We start from the raw sequence: 21,367 nt of genomic DNA, 5'->3' as shown, positions 1-21,367 counted from the left end.
CCTCTATAAAGGGCTTAAGAGTGTGTCAAACCAGGTGAAGTGGCATCTCCCAGGGTCAGCAGCTGCTGGGACTGTAGCCACAAGTGAGAAGCATGCCAGCTTTCCCATTTCCTGCAGAGAGGAACAGATCATCCTCTTAGGACTCAAAGGTCCACATCTTTCAACTCTGGAGAGCTCATGGTGACAGTCCCCCCCTCCTCTACTCTCCCCCCACCCCCCTTNAAGAGGAAAAGCCAAATAGATCTCTAGCTTTGGTGGCTTTTGTGATACCACAGCCTTGTGGTACAAGGGATGAACAAGCAGGCCTCAGCTCACAAGATCTGGCTGAGCTACCAGGGCAAAACACCAACCTGTTGTAGATGAGATTTCCTGTACTAGTGAAAGCACAGGTATGGACCCCATGCCAGCTTACCCCTCTATAAAGGGCTTAAGAGTGTGTCAAACCAGGTGAAGTGGCATCTCCCAGGGTCAGCAGCTGCTGGGACTGTAGCCACAAGTGAGAAGCATGCCAGCTTTCCCATTTCCTGCAGAGAGGAACAGATCATCCTCTTAGGACTCAAAGGTCCACATCTTTCAACTCTGGAGAGCTCATGGTGACAGTCCCCCCTCCCCCCCCAACAACACACAGAGGTCCTACGGCATGAAGAAATTTATTGATATTATAAACTCTGCTTGTGATAGAAAACTCTAAGCCATACACATCTCTGAATACACATCCTATCTATGTATACCACATATCTGCCCCCCACCCCCACCTCTGCCATTGAGAAGCAAAACAAATAAGATCATTTCCCCAAGTATACTGATTGTCACCTGCAGAGCACCAGAAGAGCCACTCCAGGCGGCCCTGTCACACTGGTAGTCAGTGGCTTCAATGAGCCAGCAATAGGCTGAGGTGACTCCACTGTCCAACAGCTGGCCACCCTCTCAGTTCTGAGTTCTACCTAGAACCCTTACAGCTTCCTATTATAATGGAAATCCCCACTGATCTGTGTTTGAGGAAGGCCTGGCATGAGGACCAGAAACCTCAGAGGCCTTTTTTTGTGGTAATGAGACAACCAAGGAAGCAACTGGGGTGATAAACCAAGGGCTAAAGCAGGAGGTTGCAACAGCCCTGTTTCTCTAAGGAAGAAACCCTCTTCTGGCCCTTAGAAAAAGGATTCGGATCCAGATTCTTCCATCTTTTTATCCCACTAGGGGAATGCCTCAACCTTACTCAGAAGTCCTTCTGTTACCCCCACAAGAAACATGAATTAGAGTCATCTTGGTCACTGGGGTTAACCCTCTCTCTTGTCTGGATCTAGCAAGTCCAGCAGAATCTTGTGGTCACAGAGTCCTGTTGACTGACAAGGCTGGTAGGACAATAGATTAGTGAAGTTAGAGAAACTCAGAAGTACCTCTGAGGTTGCACAGTTCCCTAGTGTTCTTCCTTTTCACAAAGAACCATGTGACCAAGGACTTACTTTCTATAGGTAATCCTCCAAATTAACTTCCTTCTGGTTCTATCCTAACCTACATCTTGCCAATGCTTTTCTCCCTCCACTCACTAATTCCCATTCTTTATAAAAAACATACACACAAAATAAGTCACCACACAACAAATGGGCAACAGAAATGCACACAGCTCCCAAAAATAGATAGACAGCTAGGGTGAAACAATTGCTCCAAAGGAATCTGAGGCCGAGATCAAAAGTAGGGAGAAAAATGACAAAGTTGCCCTTAAGATTGCTTTTGATATCATTTTGGTCACTGGGGTTAACCCCCTCTCTTGTCTGGATCTAGCAAGTCCAGCAGACTTGTGGTCACAGAGTCCTGTTGACTGACAAGGCTGGTAGGACAATAGATTAGTGAAGTTAGAGAAACTCAGAAGTACCTCTGAGGTTGCACAGCTCCCTTAGTGTTGTTCCTCCTTTTCACAAAGAACCATGTGACCAAGGACTTACTTTCTACAGGTAATCCTCCAAATTAATTTTTTTTTTTTTTGGAGGGGAGGATGATAGCAGTGGGAGAGAAGAATGTCAAGAAAATATCCCATAGCTCCGGTGGCCTCCATGGGGCCAGGCCTTGGGCTTCTGCCTTTATAATCTCACACCTGCTCCTCCCTCAATGGCCCACTTTCCCCCAGTGCACAGTTCTACCTTAGGCAAGGCAAACTAACCATATGGAAATTTAAAATTCTCAGGGGAAGTTGACCCATCTGCAAACAGTCCCTGAATCCAAACAAAAAACTCAAAGGACAAATCCCAAGGTTTTCTATCTAAATGTTATCTTCTGGTTGAGGAAATACAAACACTCCTGAGTAAAAATAGAAACCAAAAAATGTCAGCCCAGAACCCAAACTCTAAAAGTCTGCCTTGAGGGCCTGCTGCCAGAACAATGCTAGATGCCTAACAATTAAGGGCCATCAAGAAGTGAGAGAAGGGCAAGGGAGCCATGAGGAAGAGCCAAGGTCTCACTGGTTTATCTGACTCTTACTCTCTACTCCCTGGATTAAACTAAGGCCAACATTCATTAAGTGCCACATATATTCTCTAACCCTTCAGGCCAACTTCAGAGTTCTTAACAAGATTACAAAAGCCAAGAAGCTGCTCCTGAATTGTCCTCTTCACCAAAGCTGAAAGTTAGCAGCCTCCCCCAGTATCAGAATGCCTATCAACAATCCGGGGAACAGGCAGGCTGGGGGAGCCAAGCAAGACCAAGACAAGACTAGAAAACCCCAAATAAATAAATAAATACAGGGTAGGAGGAAAAGGAAAGCACTCTGTGCAAAGCAGCCACAGCACCTAACTTGAGTCTTGGTTGACCATGGAAACTTCAACACCCATGGATAGGAAATTGGTCATTAGGGTGGGCCACAGCCGACGTTCCCAAAGCACTGGATCCTCTATTTACTGCTGCATTCAGCCACCAGGGGGCAGACTTGGGGGAAGGGGAAAAGCCCAGCCAGTAGCATCTACAGAAAAGAGGCTCTTTCACTTTTAAAAGGCAAGCCCACAGAGACTACCTTGGTCTTTTCAAAGGCTTGTGAAACTTCCTTATGTTAGGATCCCATGGGACTAAAATCCTTCTAAAGGCTCCTTGGCTGAGGGCAGCTCTCCTTTTCTCTACCTTGCCATATAATATGGTCCTCCCCATGCAAGGGAGCAGTTTGCTCCCTCAGAGCATGCCAAATCAACATCTATTGCACTCAAATGATAAGTGGGTTAATTTCAAGAGTTGATGATTTTCTTCTCTAAAATAAGACAAATTTTGTTACCCTTATTCTTAAGAATCAGAAACGTTGCATTTCCCTCCTTCAAGAGGTTTTCTCCCAAAACTACTGTTGCATCAGGGAGAAACTATGTGGCCCACCTACAGTCCACTGGACTTCCCACCTGAACTCTGCCTTCCAGAAGCCTTTGGCTTGAGAAATATTGTGCAAGAGCTTCCTGCAAGTCACTGACCTTCCTAAGTGGATGTTCGGCTCATGATGGGTCTGGTGCAGACGGCTCTGCCCACCAAATACTCAACTGCATTAGGGAAGTAGAGGGCAATGCTCTATAGGCCCCTGGGAAGCTACTGTTCAACCTGTGTAGTCCCCCAGTCAGGCACTGCCTACTGGACGGTACAGGAGAACGCTTCCCCAAGGCAGCAGCAGCAGCAGGTGCAGGCTGAGGAGGACATGGGCTTGGGAGGAATGAGGTCCAAATCTTCATCGTCTGGGATTTCATCCAGGTGATACCCATCTTGCAGCAGCTGTCGGTTCAGATCCTGATTTACCTGCTGAGGGAAGAGGTTGGGTTGATCAGAAGTCAGGCTGGAAAGGAGGAATACCTGTTGTACAAGAGTACGCACTTACTAGCCAACTCCTATGGCTAGATTGATTTGTCCATCATCAGTTGCCTGTGAGACTTATGGGCTTGCTGTACATTAGACTTGTTGCCCTCTGGGCAAGGTGTCCTCCTTGGGGCAGACTGAGAGGGAAAAGACAAAGCCCTGGGCCCCAGCCCAAAAGACAACGAATCCATAGCAACTAATGTCAGGAAGGGCCAAGTCACCACTTCTTACTGCTTCTCTGCATAGAGTCAGTTCTATCCAATTTGAAAACATTATGTGCCAGGCACTGTCCCAGGAAGTGAAGATATAAAACCCGAACGGTCACATGTATACTGTAAAAGTGAAATTTGGGGAATGCCATCTAAAAATGTATATATTTCTATGGACATGGGAAATGTATCAAAACTACATTTCCCGTGATCCAACATGGTCCAACTGGTTTCCGTTTCCGGGTCTTTGGGCTTGGGAAGGCCTACGTCTTGACGCAGGGAAGAGCTTAAATCTCCTGGGATAGGAGGGAGTGGCCTCTTTGCCAGTAGCCTCTTTGCCAGTAGGCTCTTGGCTAGCAGACTCGGAGACAGTAATGGAGGCGGCAGTTTTGAATGCTTACAAGCGCATGGTCTGATAACTTTATCTATAAACATGGCTTTAATTAAATTACTAATTTATATTACTATACCAGCCTTTATCATTTTTCATATTTATAATACTGAGAATTAGAGAGGCAGAGCCTGATCCTGTGATTTCACTTTAGGGTCTAGGGAATTCTCTAGTGGACCAATGATTTGTCCAGACTAGCATAGCCAGTAGATGTCAAAGACTTGAATCCAAGGCTTCCTGGATCCTAGATCAGCTTTCTATCCACTACCCAAGCTGCCTAATGAATATACAAGAACTACATACAAAATAGTATAAAATAATAAAGCCTACTTGGAAAGATTACTTGTTCTCTGAATAGTGCCTGGAGGAAGTGAAGGGTTCCAAGACATGCAAGAAGAGTGAGCATTCCAGACCCGGGAAATAGACTGTCCAAAGGTAGGTGATATGGGCTGAAATATCCCACAAACCTGCCAAGTAGCTGTACACCATCAAAAGAACACAGAAACCATAACTTGCTGATTAGTTTGGGGCCACCCTTCAGATAAAACATATGGGTTGCTTAGATTCACAATTATGAGAAAACTCACATCCGTCTTTGGGCATAACCTAAGTCCCTGGTTGGGGGGGCTCTGCACAGTAAGCACAGGTGGTCCAGCTTTCCAGGCACACAGGACTAGATTCAAATAATGCTCCATTTTCACACTTACTCTAAAGGAAGAGGCTTAGAAGAAGAGCAAAACCTGACCTAAAGTTGCCCCAGGGTATGTATCTCTGGCATTCATTTACATTGTCATTTGTTCCCTCTACCCCAGGGACAAACAGAGGGAACCCTGGGTAAAGGCAGACCAAAGTAGACCACGGATAAAGTGATGTCAGTTCTCTGGAGACCCAGGACAACTGCCCACACAAAGAACCCCTTCCTCAGTAAACTAAACAAGATAAAAAGCCTTCCTGGGAAGGCCTGCCACCTTTTACTCTCTTCCCTCACCTTACCTCACCGCCTCTCCTTTACTTACTACACTGTTATATTCTCTTCTGATAAAGCTTGTTTTCTCAATGGATTCTTTTTGGACCAGACTCTAGCCAACACTGCCCATCACAGCGACAAAGGGGAAAAGAGGGATGCCTCTGCGGCTAGAAGGCATACTTTGTTAGGGGAGGCATCAGCCTGATGCAGGGAAGTCAGAGCAGGAGGGCCGTTGAGGAGGCGGCCAGAGTGCTGCCCTAGAGACTGTTCAAGTCCTCCTTCTGAAACATGATGATCCTGGGCATATCAGTGCCTCCCAGTGCCCCATGCAGAGAAGATGCCAGTCTGCCCCAGGTCAGAGAGTTCATTCTCCCAAGGAAATCCTAGTTGGGTTGGGGGAAAAAGAAACCCAACTGACCAAACTCTGGTCTAAGAGTCAATGAAGGCCCAAATGAGAGCCCGGGAGAGAATGGAGAGGAGAGAATAAGGACAGAGATACCTGTAAAGGTAAACTAGATGGCCCTTGCCAAATGACTTGTCCATCTGGTAGGAAGAGTGAAAGACTGGAAGACAAAAACCTAGGTAGGGCTGCATGAATAATAAATCAGCATTATTCATAGGAATAAGGGAGATGGTACAGATTGCTGGACTTGAAGTCAGTGAGACCTGTACTCAAATCCAACTTCAGACCCTTCCTAGCTGTAGGAACCCTGCTTAGACTCAGTTTTCTCATCAGCAAAGTAGGAATAACAAAAGCACCTCTTTCATAGGGCTGCTGAAGAACCAGATACTACAGAAAATCATGCAACAAATCAGGCTCCTTGTCCTTAGAGGAGTGATGTGCTCCACTACAAAACTAGGTCATCCGACAGCCCTGGAGTGACAATGATAAGTAGAGCATAAGAAGAAAACTCTTCTTGTTCCTCAAGTTCCTCATGGAAACCTGCTGCTCTGGTCAGAATATAAGCCCGGCTTCCTCCCTGACTGCCCAGGGAGTGGCAAAAGGACACTAGTAGCCTCATTCCTTGAACCAGTGCAGCCATGGCCATCCCTCCTTGGGGTGCCCAAAGGCAAGAGCCCATTCCCCATGTGAGCTTCCTTAAGGCAAGGGCCATGTGCTTCAGTCTGTCTCTGGGGTCTCAGCATCTAACACACAGGAAACATTTATTAAACATCTGCTGAATATAATGACCCTATTGGTTCCTTCCAGAAATACAATCAGATAGGTATTATCCCCATTTTACAGGGGAGAAAACTAGGAGTTTGGGATGGGGAGAAGGCAAGCTAGGTGGCCCAAAGTCACAAAGCAAGTGTATGGCAGAACTAGAATCTGAACCCAGATCTCCTCGGTCTTAATTCCATGTTTTTCCCCACTCTGATTCATACCACGGCCTCCCAATAAATCATGCAAAGGTGGGTTCTTCCAGATCCAAAAATGGAGTGTCTCCTCCTTATCCTTTAATCCCCTCTTAGTGTCTTAAACCACAATGAAAAGCATGTACCTATTAACTGCCACTGTTCTCTGTGGAAAGAATCCCAAGGGTTTCCAGGGTTTCCTCAGAAACTGGGTGTCGACAAAAAGGCATTATATAGAACAGGAGGGCACTGCACCCTCCCTGAAAATTTGCTTGCAGTTGTCAAAAGGCAGAGTGTTCACCATGCAATCTTCTCCTAATATTTCATAAGACATTTAGAAAGACTGTCCTTCTTGAAACCACCTAAGCAAGAAGTGCTAGGGAGTAATTCAGGGTTCAAGTGGTCACCATCACCCCTCATTTACCAACCATCTCCAAAGTCACTCGCAAGACACTTAGGCAACCAATTGGGATACAGAAGGTTACACACCAGAAAGGAATTCCACACCAGGATTTGAAAAGACTTGCCCTCTCCAAAGTCCCACTCAATGACAGACACACAGACACACACAGACACAGACATAGACACAGACACAAACAGATTGTGGACTTGCCTCTGCAGAGGAGTACCCGGAAGAGTATCTAGATTCCAGTTCCCCATCACTATAAAAAGAGAAAGATGGTAAAAGTACAATTCCAACTATAACTAGATGGAGGAGACCAATACAGAGATTCAGGGACAGGCTAACTAATCACCAAAAGGCTTATGTTTAGCATTGAAGGAGCTCCCAGACCAGCTCAGAGAGGCTCACGGTTGTGCCATCATTCCATGTTAAATTAACTCAGCAGTTGTGTCCCATTCTTTTCCATGCCCTATAGTTTGAACAAACAGAAGAATGACTGAACTCTACAGAATGGCATGATCCATTAGTTGACAAGCCAAGCCATTCTTGGTAGTTCCTACGCCCAGAAGATCATGATGTGGTGAAATGAACTCTCCAGAGTTCCTTTTGGCTTTAGAAAGAGGAAAAACTCACCTGTCTGAATCAAGAGACACCAGGTTTTCATCTGCACTTTGGTTGAGGGCAGCATAACCTTTGTTAAACTTCACTGACCTGAAGGGATACAGGGATAAAGGATAGTGATAACACCATGGCATGAAGTATGTAAGAAGCTAAAGTCCTTAACTTTGTAGAAATACAGAATGCAATATCCCTGATCGTCCATATACATGGATATACTTTAGGCCTTATCTAGCTGGCTATTGGATTTACCTTCTTTTTAAGGGCATAAACGCAGAATCAAACAACCTTCAAGTCAAAGGGGCCACTGGGTCAAATGGAGCATCTAGCCTCGCTCTTAAGGCATAGTTCCCTTTTATAATAGACCCAACAAGGGGTTATCCAGCCTCTGCTTAAAGCCCTCTAATAACAGGGACTTATTAACTCCTGGTACAATCCATTCCCCTTGGGGACAAATTCTCACTGCTAGCACGTTAAATGTTATCCACTTATTTAGCCAGTGAAGAGAATAGTGAAGCAATGAGAAATTTTCTAATGGAAAGAGCAATGAGATTTGAGTTCAAGTCTTGGGTCTTACAATAGGACTCTGGCAAGATGCTTAACTTTTGGAGGCCTCGGTTTCCTTATGCATAAAATGAAGGTTTAGATTAAAAATATTACAATCACTTCAATATCTGTTTGAGTTACTTTCTCAGCTTTCTGCACTTTAAAAAAAAATTATCAAACTTCTTGGAAGGGTAGTAAATCCTCAATGACTCCCAATTTCTACTACTCACTACTCACTCATCCTGTCACACACCAACTGCCTCTTTCATCCTTACCACTCTAATGACCTCTAAGGGCCTATTCTCAATCTTCATCCTATTGGACCGTTTCCCAGCTCCTGATATTGTGGACATCCTTGTCTGGGTCTCCTCTGGCCTCTTAAATTCTTCCTTTATGACTTGTCTTCCACTTTTACTCACTTGCTATTCCCCAAGGTTTCCCACCTTTGGTCCTCTCTTTCTAGGCTGTCTCTCTAATAATCTCTCATAGTTTCAAATATTGACTTCTATGACTCTGATTTCTACTTCCAAATCTATAAATTCAGTCCCAAGCGCTTTTCCTAAGGTTCCTGACCTGCATTTCTCACCAACATCCCAAACTCATTTTTTCGTGAAATTTAATCCCAAAGGCCCCGAGTGCATGCAAGCTCTGAATACAAACTGTGTGACATTAGGAAAATTTGTGATCCTCTCCAGGCCACAGTTTGGAAATCTGTAAACTGACAGTTTAGGACAAGATGAGATATGCACCAGATCAAATTGCCTAACAGCACTGGGAGGGTAAAGGGAAAGGAAGGAAGGCTATTAATTCAATCATAGAACTTAGGAAAACTTGTGTGGAAATTTGTTATAATATGTAATAGGTAATAAATATTTTTTAAAAAGATGAGGTATGCATTGTTCCAAAGTACCTAATATGTCTAAAATTGAATGCATCAACTCTGCTTAACTAGTTTCTCTTCCTGACTTTCTGCCATTTTAATTAGTGGCAACATCATTCTTCTAGTCCCCCTGCTCATAGCAGCAGGTCTCTTTGACCATTCCCTCCCGTTTCCCATATCTGGTCATTAGATCTCATTCTTTCTATCTCAGCAGTACTTCTTCAATTCCAATTCTCTTCTCCATTTATAGTGTTCTTTTTCAAATTCAAGCTCTCATTATTTCTCACCATGGACAGCTCGAGAGCCTTCTAGTCTAGTCTCCCCTCCACCACCCCACAATCTGTCCAGAACACCATGAGTACATCAATTTTACTAATGCACAGGCCTAATCACACTAGTGCTCAAAAGCTTTCAGGGACTCCCCACAGCCTACAATGTAACACCTGTACCAGAAGCCTGGTGCCACTCTCCCTGGCAAGGCGCACCTAGCACCAGCCTATTCTTCTCACATACTCCACACTTCAGCCTGAGCCCAGCCAAGTCCCAGTCACAGCTCTGTATATATCTCACCCTGGGCCTCTGTAAACACCATTTCCTACACCCAGAATGGCCTTTTTCTCCTCTTCCCATTCCTGCCAGTTCAATGACTCTTAAAACCCAGTTTAACTACCATCTTCTCCATGAAGTCCTCCCTTATCCTCCAGGCAGAAGCCATGGAATCATATTTAGATCTAGAAAAGAAGCTGAAAAGTCAAGACAGTCCAACCACTCTGATACCCTGCCCATGTTACAAATTGAAGGTCTGTTCCTCTTCTAAATTTTATTATCACCTCATCCATACTTAAGTATTAATTATATTTTATTTTGCAATTATTACTGACATTGATTTAGTGAAGAACTTTACCAAGAGTATCTCATTTAATCTTCATCACAATACTATGCAGTATTTTAATGTATGCACATTTTCTTTTCTTTCCTTTTTCTTAAAATTATATAAAACCATTACCTTTTGTCTTAGTATTGGTTCTAAGACAAAAGAGCAGTAAGGGCTAGGCAATGAGGGTTAAGTGACTTGTCCCAGGTCACACAGCTACATTTTATTTTCCATACAATAAGTTCCTTAAGAGCAAGGATCAATCTTGTTTACCTTAGAATCTACCCTAGCAGTGCCTCTTTTATTAGATATAGAGAATGCCAACTTTTTATTAAGTGCCTCTAACTGTAAATGCTTTCTGCTCTTCCCAAACTCCTTTTCAACAAACACCTCCAAAGTAACCAAAGAGAAGTCCCAGAATCCAATTCCTCTCCTGCCTTGCTGGTTTCTCTCTTACAGTAATACTGCCTTTTATGTATATAACTTCTTGACTCTAAAGTAAAGGTTTTTTCACCTATACTATATATACTATACGCCCAAGCAGAAAGATAAACATAACTTATCTAAGTTATCTTCAACTCCCAGCCAGTACTTTGAGGATCTATCGCCTAAGGAGGCCTACTGGAAATCCCTGATGAGACTGTGGCCCAGAAGAGGTGGAACAAACAGGAAGTGTGAAGGAACCTTTTCCCTGAAGAGTTGGGATGTGAAGAGGCTCCCATCACGCCTTTCCTCCGCAGGACAGCCTTGGCCAGATCCCGGTGCTTCTCTGAAAAATTAAGGAGCCTCTGTCAATAGGCTCACTTTTCTTGAGGTTCCTATTCTCATAGCTATTAATGTTACCTAATTCCGATATGGTGAGGCAATCTCTGAATTGAATAAAATAGAAGGAAATTAATGTCTTTGATACAGAGCAACTCATAGAGTGGGGAAGGAAAAAAACTAATATCCGAGAGTGAGGAGGTTTCAGTCCCTCAGAAGGGGCAAGTAACTAGGCCATAGTACTTGGCCTCTCTCTCTGCTCACCAGCCAGACTCATTCAAAACCTGGTGAAACAGTTAAGAGAAAAAAAAAGTGAGAGCAATCAATGCTCCTGTATGTCCAGTCACTAACATGAGAATGCTCCTATCTTTTTCCCTTCCAGAGAACTCTTGACATTCATTATAGTGTCTTATAGTTCCTTTTCTTTTCCTCTTCAAAGTTGTCCTTTTTGGGGCAGCTTGATAGCACAGTGGACAGAGCACTAGGCCTGGAGTCAGGAGAACCTGGGTTCAAATATGATTTCAGACATTTCCTGTGACTCTGGGCAAATCACCTGACCCCCACTGCCTAGCCCCGGTCATTCTTCTGTCTTAGAATTGATACCAAGACAGAAGGTAAGAGTTAGGGGGAAAAAAGTTATTCTTGTTTACCCAGAAGAAAAAAGTTTAAAGAAAATATATGATTGGCCTCACACTAATCTGGCAATGGGGATGTAGACTGGGTCCAGGTAGATAGGGAAGAGTTCTCCCTAATCACATCCTAGGGTAGATGTAACTGAAGCAGGGCCAGGACCCAGGCCAAGGCTGCACTGGCACAGGCCACAGAGAACTGGTTTTGGAGACCCAGGCCCTGAGTGCCCAGCTTCCACTTACAATCTTCTCCCTTTTCTCCTCTGTAAAATGAAGGTATTGAACTAAGAGGCCTTTAAGGAGGAGGTGATCTTCTGGCCCTAAATGGACAATTCTAGGAATTCTTCTCCCCATCGATTCCTGCACAGGAGCCAATGAAAATTCAAAGACTAGACGAATACTTACGCAACTTGGCCTGAATGGAAGGCATTCTGGTCATGATGTAGGGGCCTCTTTTCTCTACTGTCTCTGGAGCCCAGTCTACCCTCTTGTAGCCACTCACCACCTGCAAAGGAAAGCAAGTAGCTTGTGAAAAGGCTGACAGCTACTACTAAGAGCAGGATTCCTCCCTAAAGCAAAGGCCTCCCCTGGAGTCTCTGGGCACTGAGCTGAACTGGGAAGTGGATGGGTGGTGAGAAGGAAGGGAGGAGGAGGATGGAGGGAGGGGGAAGGGGTAGGGGATGGTGAGTTAGTAGGGGAAGGGGCAGTGAAGATGACAAAGGGAGTGAGGATTGGGGAGGACGGGGAGAAAGGGTGGGAATGACGGTGGGAGGACGGAATGGAGAAGTGGGGGAGGCGAAAGAATGGAGGAGAGGTGGTGAGGAGGAAGGGGATGAAACTCGGGTGGGGGAGCGAGAGGCCTGGGGAGCGAGAGGCCTGGGGGACTGGGACATAAGAAGCCGAGCCTCAAAGATCAGGAGATGGGGCCCGGTCAGGCTTCGCGCAGAGGCCGCCCGACCCGCCCAAGAGTCCCGGGCCTGGCCAGCGGTCTCTGCCTCGGTTTCCCCTCAGCTCCTCCCCCTCTCCCTCCCCTTCTCCCTCCTGCAGCCCCGGGCGGGGTCGGGCCGGGCTCCCTCACCGCGCCGCCGGGGACCCGGCCTGGCCGGGGTCGCGAGGGCGGGGCGGGGGTCCCGGCCGTTGGCGTGTCGCGGGTCTCGCGCGGTGGCCGCGAGGGCGGAGGAGGCGCGCGCGGCCCGTAGGTCGCCATGGCCCGGGAGAGTTCCCCACGGGGCGGCCGCCGTTGGGCGCCGAGCGAGGCAGCCGCAGCGGCAGCGGAGCCGCCCCCCTACGTGACCACGCCCACCGACGTCACGGCGCCCAGTCCCTTCTCCGCTGCGGCCGGGACCAGTCTTGTGCTAGATGGTGGGAGCTTGGCGTCCAGCTCTCTGTGGACGCCGGACCGGTTTTCTCTCCGAGGATGAAATCCTATTGAAGCAGTAACAAACCGATCAAGATGCCAGCGTGGATTCCTGAGATTTTAAGCCGTTGGCGAGGCCGGCCTTGTCAGGCCTCTGTCTCCGTTGCTCAGTTTCCATATCTGTCAGATGGAGAGAGGCCTTCCTGATCCTAGACCCTCGGTCTCCAGTCAGGGGAGTGGCTCGGGGCCGCGTCGGTCCCCGGCCCTGCCCTCTCTTAAAGGAAAAATGTCTTCTTTACCCCCTTCTCCCCAAGGTGATGGGCGACCCCCTTCTCTCCAAGGTGATGGGCGACCTCATTCTACGTCCCTTTGGTTTGTTTTTTTTTTTTAAACTCTTACTTTCCGTCTTGGAATCTATAATACTATGTATTGGTTCCAAGGCAGAAGAATGCTAAGGGCTAGGCAATGGGGTCAAGTGACTTGCCTAGAGCCACACAGCTAGGAAGTGTGTCCGTTTTCAGATTTGAACCCAGGACCTCACATCTCTGGGCTTGACTCTCAATCCACTGAGCCACCTAGCTACCCGCTACGTCCCCTTGTTAAACGGGGATGGTCTGGTGGATCCGTGGATAGAGTACCAGGCCTAGAGATTGGAGGTACTGGGTTCAAATGGCCTCGAGACACTTCCTAGCTGGATGACCCTGGGCAAGTCACTAAACTTCCACTGCATGGTCCTTATTGCTCTTCTGTTTTGGAACTAATACATGTCGGAAGATAAGGGTTGCTAATGTATGAGTTTGTAGGCAAGATCCCAAAAAAACATAAGAGACGAGAATGTAAAATGCTCTCTTTTTAACTTTATTTTAAAACCCCTATTTTCATCTTAGAAATGATACTGTGCATTGATTCCAAGGCAAAAGAGCAGTAAGGGTAAAGCCATGTGGTTTAGTGACTTGCCCCAGGGAGTGACCGAGTCTTGATTTGAACTCGGGACCCAGGGCTGGTTTGACCCTCCTAACTGCCCCCTCTAGTCTTTCCCATTAATCTACAGTATTTCTTTTTCTGAGATTGTTTTATTTAAGATCTCTAACTGGACTTCTGATAGTTTGGTTATCAATTTCTTGTGCTCTCAGTTTTGTTAACATACAGCTCTATGTGATATGTTCTGATTATTCTTTTTTTAGTTCTGGTTTTGATGTGATTTCACTTTGCTCATTTGGTATTTGATTTCATTTTCTTCTTTTAAATCGGATTAGCTAAGAATTTCTCAATTTTGTTGGTCTTTTCTAAAAACTTAGTTTTTAGTCTTATTTATGATTTCTTTGGGGTTTTTTTGGGGGGGTCCCAATTTATCTATTCCTGCTTTGATTTTTAGTATCTTTTTTTGACTTATTTTAGGTTTGTTGGCTTTAAATTTTTTAAAAATGGGCATTCAGGGGCAGCTGGGTAGCTCAGTGGAGTGAGAGTCAGGCCTAGAGACGGGAGGTCCTAGGTTCAAACCTGGCCTCAGCCACTTCCCAGCTGTGTGACCCTGGGCAAGTCACTTGACCCCCATTGCCCACCCTTACCAATCTTCCACCTATGAGACAATACACCGAAGTACAAGGGTAAAAAAAAAAAAAATGGGCATTCAGTTCACCAATAGTCTCTTTTTCTACTTTGTTTCTATTCTGTTTGGTTTTGAGGATATACTTTTGATGTTATGCTTGAGGACCACCTTAGCTGCATTTCTGAAATTCAGATATGTTATTTTATCATTATCATTTTTTTACAAAATTATTATTTCTATGATTTATTCTTTGACCTCTTCATTACTTAGGATTTTATTAAGTCTTCATTTGAGTCTATATCTTTTATTTTTGTCCCTGATCCATTGAATATTTTTATTTCATTATGGTTTGTAAAGAATGTATGAACTGTTTTCTGACTTTTTTATACTGTTTGCAATAACTCTGTGCCCTAGTACATGGGTAGTTTTTGTAAGAGTTCCATGTGGTGTTGAGAAATATGTATATTATTTTTCTGTCCCACTTTGAAGTCTTTTAATTCTAGTTTCCCCAGCAATTTGATCAGTTTTATATTTTCCCTTTTGTTTATCTTTCAGTCAGACTTATCTAAAATCAAGAGAGGGATATTGACATTTCCTGTCACTATGGTAGTACAATGTCTTCTTGTGGCAAAGGTGAATTTGGATGCAAAGGCTTTTGGAACATATATTTCTAACATTGGTTTGTTGTCTATCATTCCTTTTGGCGTAAAATAATAGCCTCTCTTTTTATTTTTTGAATGTTTGTTTTTACTTTTTTCTTGGATTCACTTGTGTAGTAAATTTTTTCCGTCCCTTCAGTTTTATTTCCTGTCTTTTTTTTTTCTCTTATAAGCAATAAATTGTAGGGTTTTGTTTTCTTATCCAAGTGATCACTTTCCCCATTTTATTGGATTGTTAATCCATTCAACTTTAAAGTTATGAGTTAGGTTTATATTTTCCTCTGTCTCTAGTATTTAAGTTATGATCCCCTCCCCGCTTTTGCTGTAAATACAGTACTACGTGCTTCTATATTTTCTGATTACAAATTCACCTCAATATTTTCAAATCACTTACTGAACACCGGCTACATCCAATAATAAAATGGACATATCATAGATTTAGAAACCATCAAGTTCACAGGCTCATAGATCTGGAAGACTTCAGAAGCCACCTAGTCCAAGTCCTGGAGAAAGTCACATAGGTGCTCAAGTATACAAAGCTGGTTTTGAACCCAGGCCCTCTGATTTTAGAATCAGGGCATTTCCTATTGCACCATACTGCCTCAACCCTTTGATTCTGTAGAAGTCATTAGGGACATTATCAAGCTCACCCAAAACCAAACTTTCCCAAGGAGGCAGTACTTGGCTCCAAAGCTGAAGGGATGAACAGCCCTGGTTGTATTCCTGCTTGCCAAAGGAACCAGGGTGGTACTAGAACATAGACCAATGAGGGAACTTGACAGAGCAAAGATGGTAACCCATCATCCAGAGTGTTCCCAGACTCTCAGTGCTGTTTAGAGTGACTAAAATTTAAAATGGCTCTAAGACTTTTGGACACACTGGATGGTGCCACTCCGTGCTTCTCTGGGTTCAAGCCTCAGATCAAATCCTACTTTCTGCAAGACGCATAATTTATTTATAGATACATAAGAGAGACTAATAAATTGGGTTTCTTTCAATCTGAATGGAATCTCAGGGACAATTGATGGGAGAGAATTTTCTCAAAGAGCTTTGAGAAAGACAGTTGATCTAACTGTTCACTCTTTGGGCTGACCTGAACAAGGAAGATGATCCAAAAGAGCAGCTCTGAGAGTTTGGAAAATCTTGGTGAATTTACATCCTGAGAATAACCCATCTTATCCAGCCAGAGGAGTTTGTTGAGTGCAGTACCTGTGACTGCTCTAATAGGTGGCATCTCTTAGAGTGGGGAAAGGCAGTGGAATCTCTGAGCAGCAGGAAAGAGAAACCTGACTTATTCTTCTTGTTTATAATTTATAATTAAGATTAGGATAGATAGGTAAGGATTTTGGGGTTTTAGATAGACTAGGAAGAGAGGTTGTCTTTGACTCTGTTGAAAGAGAAGAAAGTCCTTGCAGACCAGATTAGTTTGGGTGGTGATAGTTAAGATTTATTAGCATAGGGACCTACATAATATAAGAAATATCTTTCTAACGGTTTTCCTTTTACAATCCCTTCCTCTTAAAATTTTTATACCTACAATAAATATATTTTTATAAAAATGGCCTGAGCCAGAATTCTTTCAGACTGTTTCTCAACAGTCAGAACAATAGCCTGTCCACTCAGGACACAGTTATTGGAAATACCTATACCAATACCAATAATTAATAAGGGTTCAATAACCCTTTCTTTCCTGCTTGGCCCTCCCCATAACACTGTATAGCTTGTATGTACCAGATTGTTTGGATGTTGTCTCACATGAATGTGAGCCCTTTGAGGTGCAAGGACCAATTTTTCCTCCTTTTTTTGGATCCCCCAGCTTTTAGCAGTGTGCCTGGCCCATAGTAGAAGCTTATTAAAATGTCCAGTGATTATTGATTGATGAAGTATCTTCCCCCTTCTCTTTGGCCCTGTAAGGGTTAAAAATTTATGGTTTGAAGATTATAAATAATAATGGTGGTTGCCAGTTCAAGTAATATTGCTCCAAGTCAAAATGACTTTTAATAGCTTTTATTTACAAAAGAGGTAGAAAGAGTGAAAGCAGAGAAATACAAAAGGGTAGAGAAAACATTAGCCTATCTACCTAAATAATGCTATAATGCTCTGGTGCTCAACTCAGCCTGGACTTGTTGACCTTCAACCAGAATTAAACTCTCTCTAGAAGACAGGAAGGGAAAGCCAGCTATCCACTCACCCAGGTTCCCTCCAAGAGGCAGGTCAAGATGATGACTTGAGCTTAAGTTGACTCCTGAGGCTGACTTTCTTCCTTGAGCCAACCTTCTTCTTGAAACTGACTTCTTTCTTGAAGTCCAACTCCATCTTCAAGCCCACTTCCTTCTTGAAGTTGACTTTCTTAGCCCCAGAAATTCAGGGCCTTTTATAGTGGCTTCCTATCCCTTCCTCTTTTCACAAGGGCCAATAACAGCTTCCAAATTGCCCAGCAATGCCCAGGGGTCAGTGTTTGTGGGAAACACTTCTCATCTTCTTGAGAGGTGAATACTCATCAAAAGAGTTCACATATTCCTGGCTGACTGAGGTTGAATTCTCATTTCCTGGCTGTTTGAGTTGGAAGGGTGGAGAGCTCCTCCAACTAGTGCTAAATAGGTTGTTCAAGCTTTTATTGATTCAATTCAAAAGTAGACAAAGAGTTAATCCTGTCTTCACAATCTAGAGAGTTACTAAGTAGGGATACTTAAGTTATTGTTAACCAAAGTGTTAACTCAAAATAGACAAAGGGAATAAAAGATGTCCTTTCACAAGTGTAAACTCAGAGATAACAAAGAATTCCCTTTTACAGCCCTATGGCCTAGTGTAAGAGAGTTACTAATACCATTTTACAAATAATAAAGCTAAATTCAGATCCTTGCCCAGAGTGACATAGCTAATACTTTTGGGAATCAGGATCTGAGCACTATGCTATTTCTTGATACATGGGGAGACAGTATCAGATCAGCTGATAGATGGAGGGAGAGAGAGACTGGATACTACCACTGCTAATTGTGTGACAGCAGTGATGGTTCAGAATGTGGCTAGTGTAAGATCAACTGAGGCTTGCCACCTAGCTAGATGATGTAACACCTCCCTCCTTTATAACAGGGCCCAGGCAGGATCCTTCAGGTCAATGGATGGTATCCTTTCAGGTTGATTGAGGATGGTTATTGGACACGTTTATCTGACTGCGTTGCTCCCTTCCCAGAGAAGTGATGACACAACCACTCCAGGAAGGTACTTAAATAGTTTCTATTTTAGCAAGATGGAGTATTGGGAATGGATAGAAGAATTGGGAAACCCTAACTAATTTGATAATAAACCCTCAGAGCTGTAGGCAGGTAATTGAGTCTGGTTAGTTAGCTCCTCTGGCTCAGCCTGGCCACAGCCAAACCAGAGTAAGCAAGCTGCTGCTTGATGTCTTTCAGCTTCTTCCTTCTGGATGTTATGCCTAAACAGCCTTCAGGATCCACCCCTTTTCCACCCTCTTCTTCTTCTCCTGTCCACTTCCGGGATCCCTCCCGGGCCCTGGGATGCCTAGATATCTACGAATGATTTGGATTCCTAAATATCTAGGGACAGTAGGATAAGAAGATTGATGGTCTGGGTATAGGTTGGCAATGTTAATCAGGTACAAGACAGGAGGTTCTTGCAAGGTTGAGCCAAGCAAGTCACCAATCCCCAAAAGACCAGGATCCACAGATCTCAGGTCCACGGGAAGTGAAAGGAACCAAAAGCCAGGGCTGCCAGGGTATTTATACCCCCCTGGGCCAACTGCTTTCTCCCCTGTCCTCATGGCCTCTGAGAACATTCTAAGATCCAACGGTCTCCACCTATCAACAGTGTGGACTCTCAACTCCCAGAGATTCAATATAACAACTTTGAAAGATATAGTTTCCTCATTATGGGCATTTCTTTTACTAAAGCAAATAACCCTTTTACTTCCTTCATCCTCTCCACTTTCCCTGTTTGCAGGACTCTTTTCTCAAGTATTTAAAAAAATTTAACTTAAAAATTTTCAATTAAAAAACCTGATTTCTCTTTCTCTCTCCTCATTGGAGTCAAACCTCCGTATAACAAACACAAGCAGTCCAAGTAAAACAAATTCCCATGTTGGCTGCATCCAAAATGTCTCTCAAGTCCATTGCCCCTGTCAGGTTAGAAGAAGCCTTCTTCATCAATGGCCCCTAGGAATCTTGGTCAGACACTGAATGTATCAGGGTTCTTAGGACTTTCTAAGTTGTTTGGCTTCACAATGTTGTTATTGTATGGATTGCTCTGGTTCTGTACACTTCATATTGTATCAGAGCTTTCAGAAGTCTTCTTGGATCAAGGAAACGAGAATATACAACAGGAGCACAGAAATGAGCTAGGAAGATACATACCTGTTGAGTAGAAACCTTTAAGAAAGGGGTGAGTTAGTAGTCAGTGTCTGTCTGTTTACCCATACTTTTTTGGCACAAGGGAAGAGTTTTGGGGTGTGTATATTTAGAATTTTTAATGATATTTAAAAAGCTATAATAGCCCATCTTAAAAAGTTATGACCAGGGGGCAGCTGGGTAGCTCAGTGGATTGAGAGCCAGGCCTAGAGATGGGAGGTCCTAGGTTCAAATCTGGCCTCAGACACTTCCCAGCTGTGTGACCTTGGGCAAGTCACTTGACCTCCATTGCCTACCCTTACCACTCTTCCACCAAGGAACTAATACACAGAAGTTAAGGGTTTAAAAATATAAAAAACAAACAAACAAACAAACAAAAAAGTTATGACTAGTGTCTCCACTTCCTCTTCCTCAAACCCTTGTGCCTAGGCTTCTGACCCCACTGATACCTACTGAAACTTGTTTAGGTCCCCAACATTTCCTAATCCTGAAATGCAACAAATGGCCTTTTACCAGGCAGCCCTCCTTTTGGTTCTTGCCACTAGGAATGCCATCTCCTTCCTGAATCCTTTCCTCCACAAGCATGCCACATTTCCTCTTACTGTTTATGCCCTTTGTATTTTCATTCTCTACTGGTGTTCTCCATAAGACTCATCCTTGATCTTATTTTATGGCCTTTCCCTTAGCAATTTCATTCTCTTGCATGGCTATCTACCATTGCTACCTCTATGCATGTTGATGATTCCTTTATTTGTATCACTCTATACCTTTGGCTTCTATTCTGGGCTCCAAACCCACATACAACTACCCAAAGGACAGTTCCATTCAGTTATCCCATTGGCAACTCAAAAATTCTTTTGTGTAGCATTCAAGGCTTTTCAAAGCCTAACACACCACAGCCTTTTTTTTTTTTTTTTAAACCCTTGTACTTCGGTGTATTGTCTCATAGGTGGAAGAGTGGTAAGGGTGGGCAATGGGGGTCAAGTGACCTGCCCAGGGTCACACAGCTGGGAAGTGGCTGAAGCCGGGTTTGAACCTAGGACCTCCTGTCTCTAGGCCTGGCTCTCACTCCACTGAGCTACCCAGCTGCCCCCACACACCACAGCCTTTTTAAGTTTATTGTTCTCTCCAAAGACTTTATGCTGTGGTCAAATTGGACAAGTGAGGAGTTACACTAGTCCCCAAGCCTTTGGTCAGGCCATTCATTTTGCCTAGAATGCCTTACCACAGTAGCCCTCTCCTCTCAGAAGCTACTTTCATGCACTTCTATAAAACTGGGCCGGACATGTTGTCTGTTTTACTCTTCTATCAAGATGTCTGAGTGTGAGACTCCCTACCTCCCTTTTATGATTATAATAGTATTAGCCTTTATGATTATTTTAATAACATAATCATTAGTCTTGAGTTAATAGTCAAATAATATAGTTTGCTTGATAAAAATTATAATCATTAGCTAAGAAAATACAGTTTAGAGTGGTATCAAATCTTGTTTACAGGCATTTTGACCTTAAGCCTATAATGCAAGAGTTTCCACTAAGCCCACCACACCCTGCTCTTGTGTTCAAATGATGGCCAAAGGGAAGTGCCAGGGCTGCTCTTGGGTGCAAATGATGACCATTTATCTGCTGACCCCTAGTATGAAATAATATTTGTCAGCAGAAAAACAATTAGACTCTGACCCTTATTGCAGAAGTCCTGGAAAGGCCAGAAACATAAAGTTACCATCCATAGTGATTATTTTTGTATTTTTCAGCTTAATCAGCACTTGCACCATTAAGAACTGTTCACATGAAAGGTTTTGCATCCATTCTATTTTTAATTTTGATTGCATTTTCTGTTACCGTGTCATCAGATTTCTCTGCATAAAAAAGGCTATCTCCTAAGGCTTGACCCATCTGGTTCTGATCTTGATTAAAGTCCAACTTTATTGTGAGACTGGCCCCCTCTCAATAAACCTATTTAGTTTTGTACTGGTGTGATAAATTTT

General features: G+C 43.9%; 1 protein-coding gene across 1 annotated transcript; it reads right to left on the bottom strand.

Annotated features, from left to right (window-relative positions):
• Nucleotides 1–636: 636 nt before the first annotated feature.
• On the bottom strand, nt 637–12,938 carry FAM219B (family with sequence similarity 219 member B). Its single transcript, XM_044659113.1, has 6 exons — nt 12,530–12,938; nt 11,857–11,956; nt 10,745–10,829; nt 7,776–7,853; nt 7,353–7,401; nt 637–3,762 (listed from the first exon to the last, which is right to left on the bottom strand). The coding sequence occupies exons 1-6, from the start codon at nt 12,656–12,658 to the stop codon at nt 3,595–3,597; spliced, it is 609 nt and encodes a 202-aa protein (XP_044515048.1). The 5' UTR covers nt 12,659–12,938; the 3' UTR covers nt 637–3,594.
• Between the last annotated feature and the right edge of the window lie 8,429 nt (nt 12,939–21,367).

Source organism: Gracilinanus agilis, chromosome 2, assembly GCF_016433145.1.
Source record: "Gracilinanus agilis isolate LMUSP501 chromosome 2, AgileGrace, whole genome shotgun sequence".
NCBI classification, from domain to species: Eukaryota; Metazoa; Chordata; class Mammalia; order Didelphimorphia; family Didelphidae; genus Gracilinanus; species Gracilinanus agilis.
This window is presented reverse-complemented; position numbering and strand designations above follow the sequence as displayed.

Bases quoted from the DNA above. Each gene is read 5' to 3' on its own strand.
- FAM219B (XM_044659113.1), bottom strand. From the start codon at position 12,658: ATGGCGACCTACGGGCCGCGCGCGCCTCCTCCGCCCTCGCGGCCACCG. The intron at 11,957-12,529 runs GTGAGGGAGCCC...TTTCCTTTGCAG, and splicing joins GCCGGGTCCCCGGCGGCGCG to GTGGTGAGTGGCTACAAGAG. The intron at 7,854-10,744 runs GTTCCTTCACAC...GTATCCCTTCAG, and splicing joins CCCAACTCTTCAGGGAAAAG to GTCAGTGAAGTTTAACAAAG.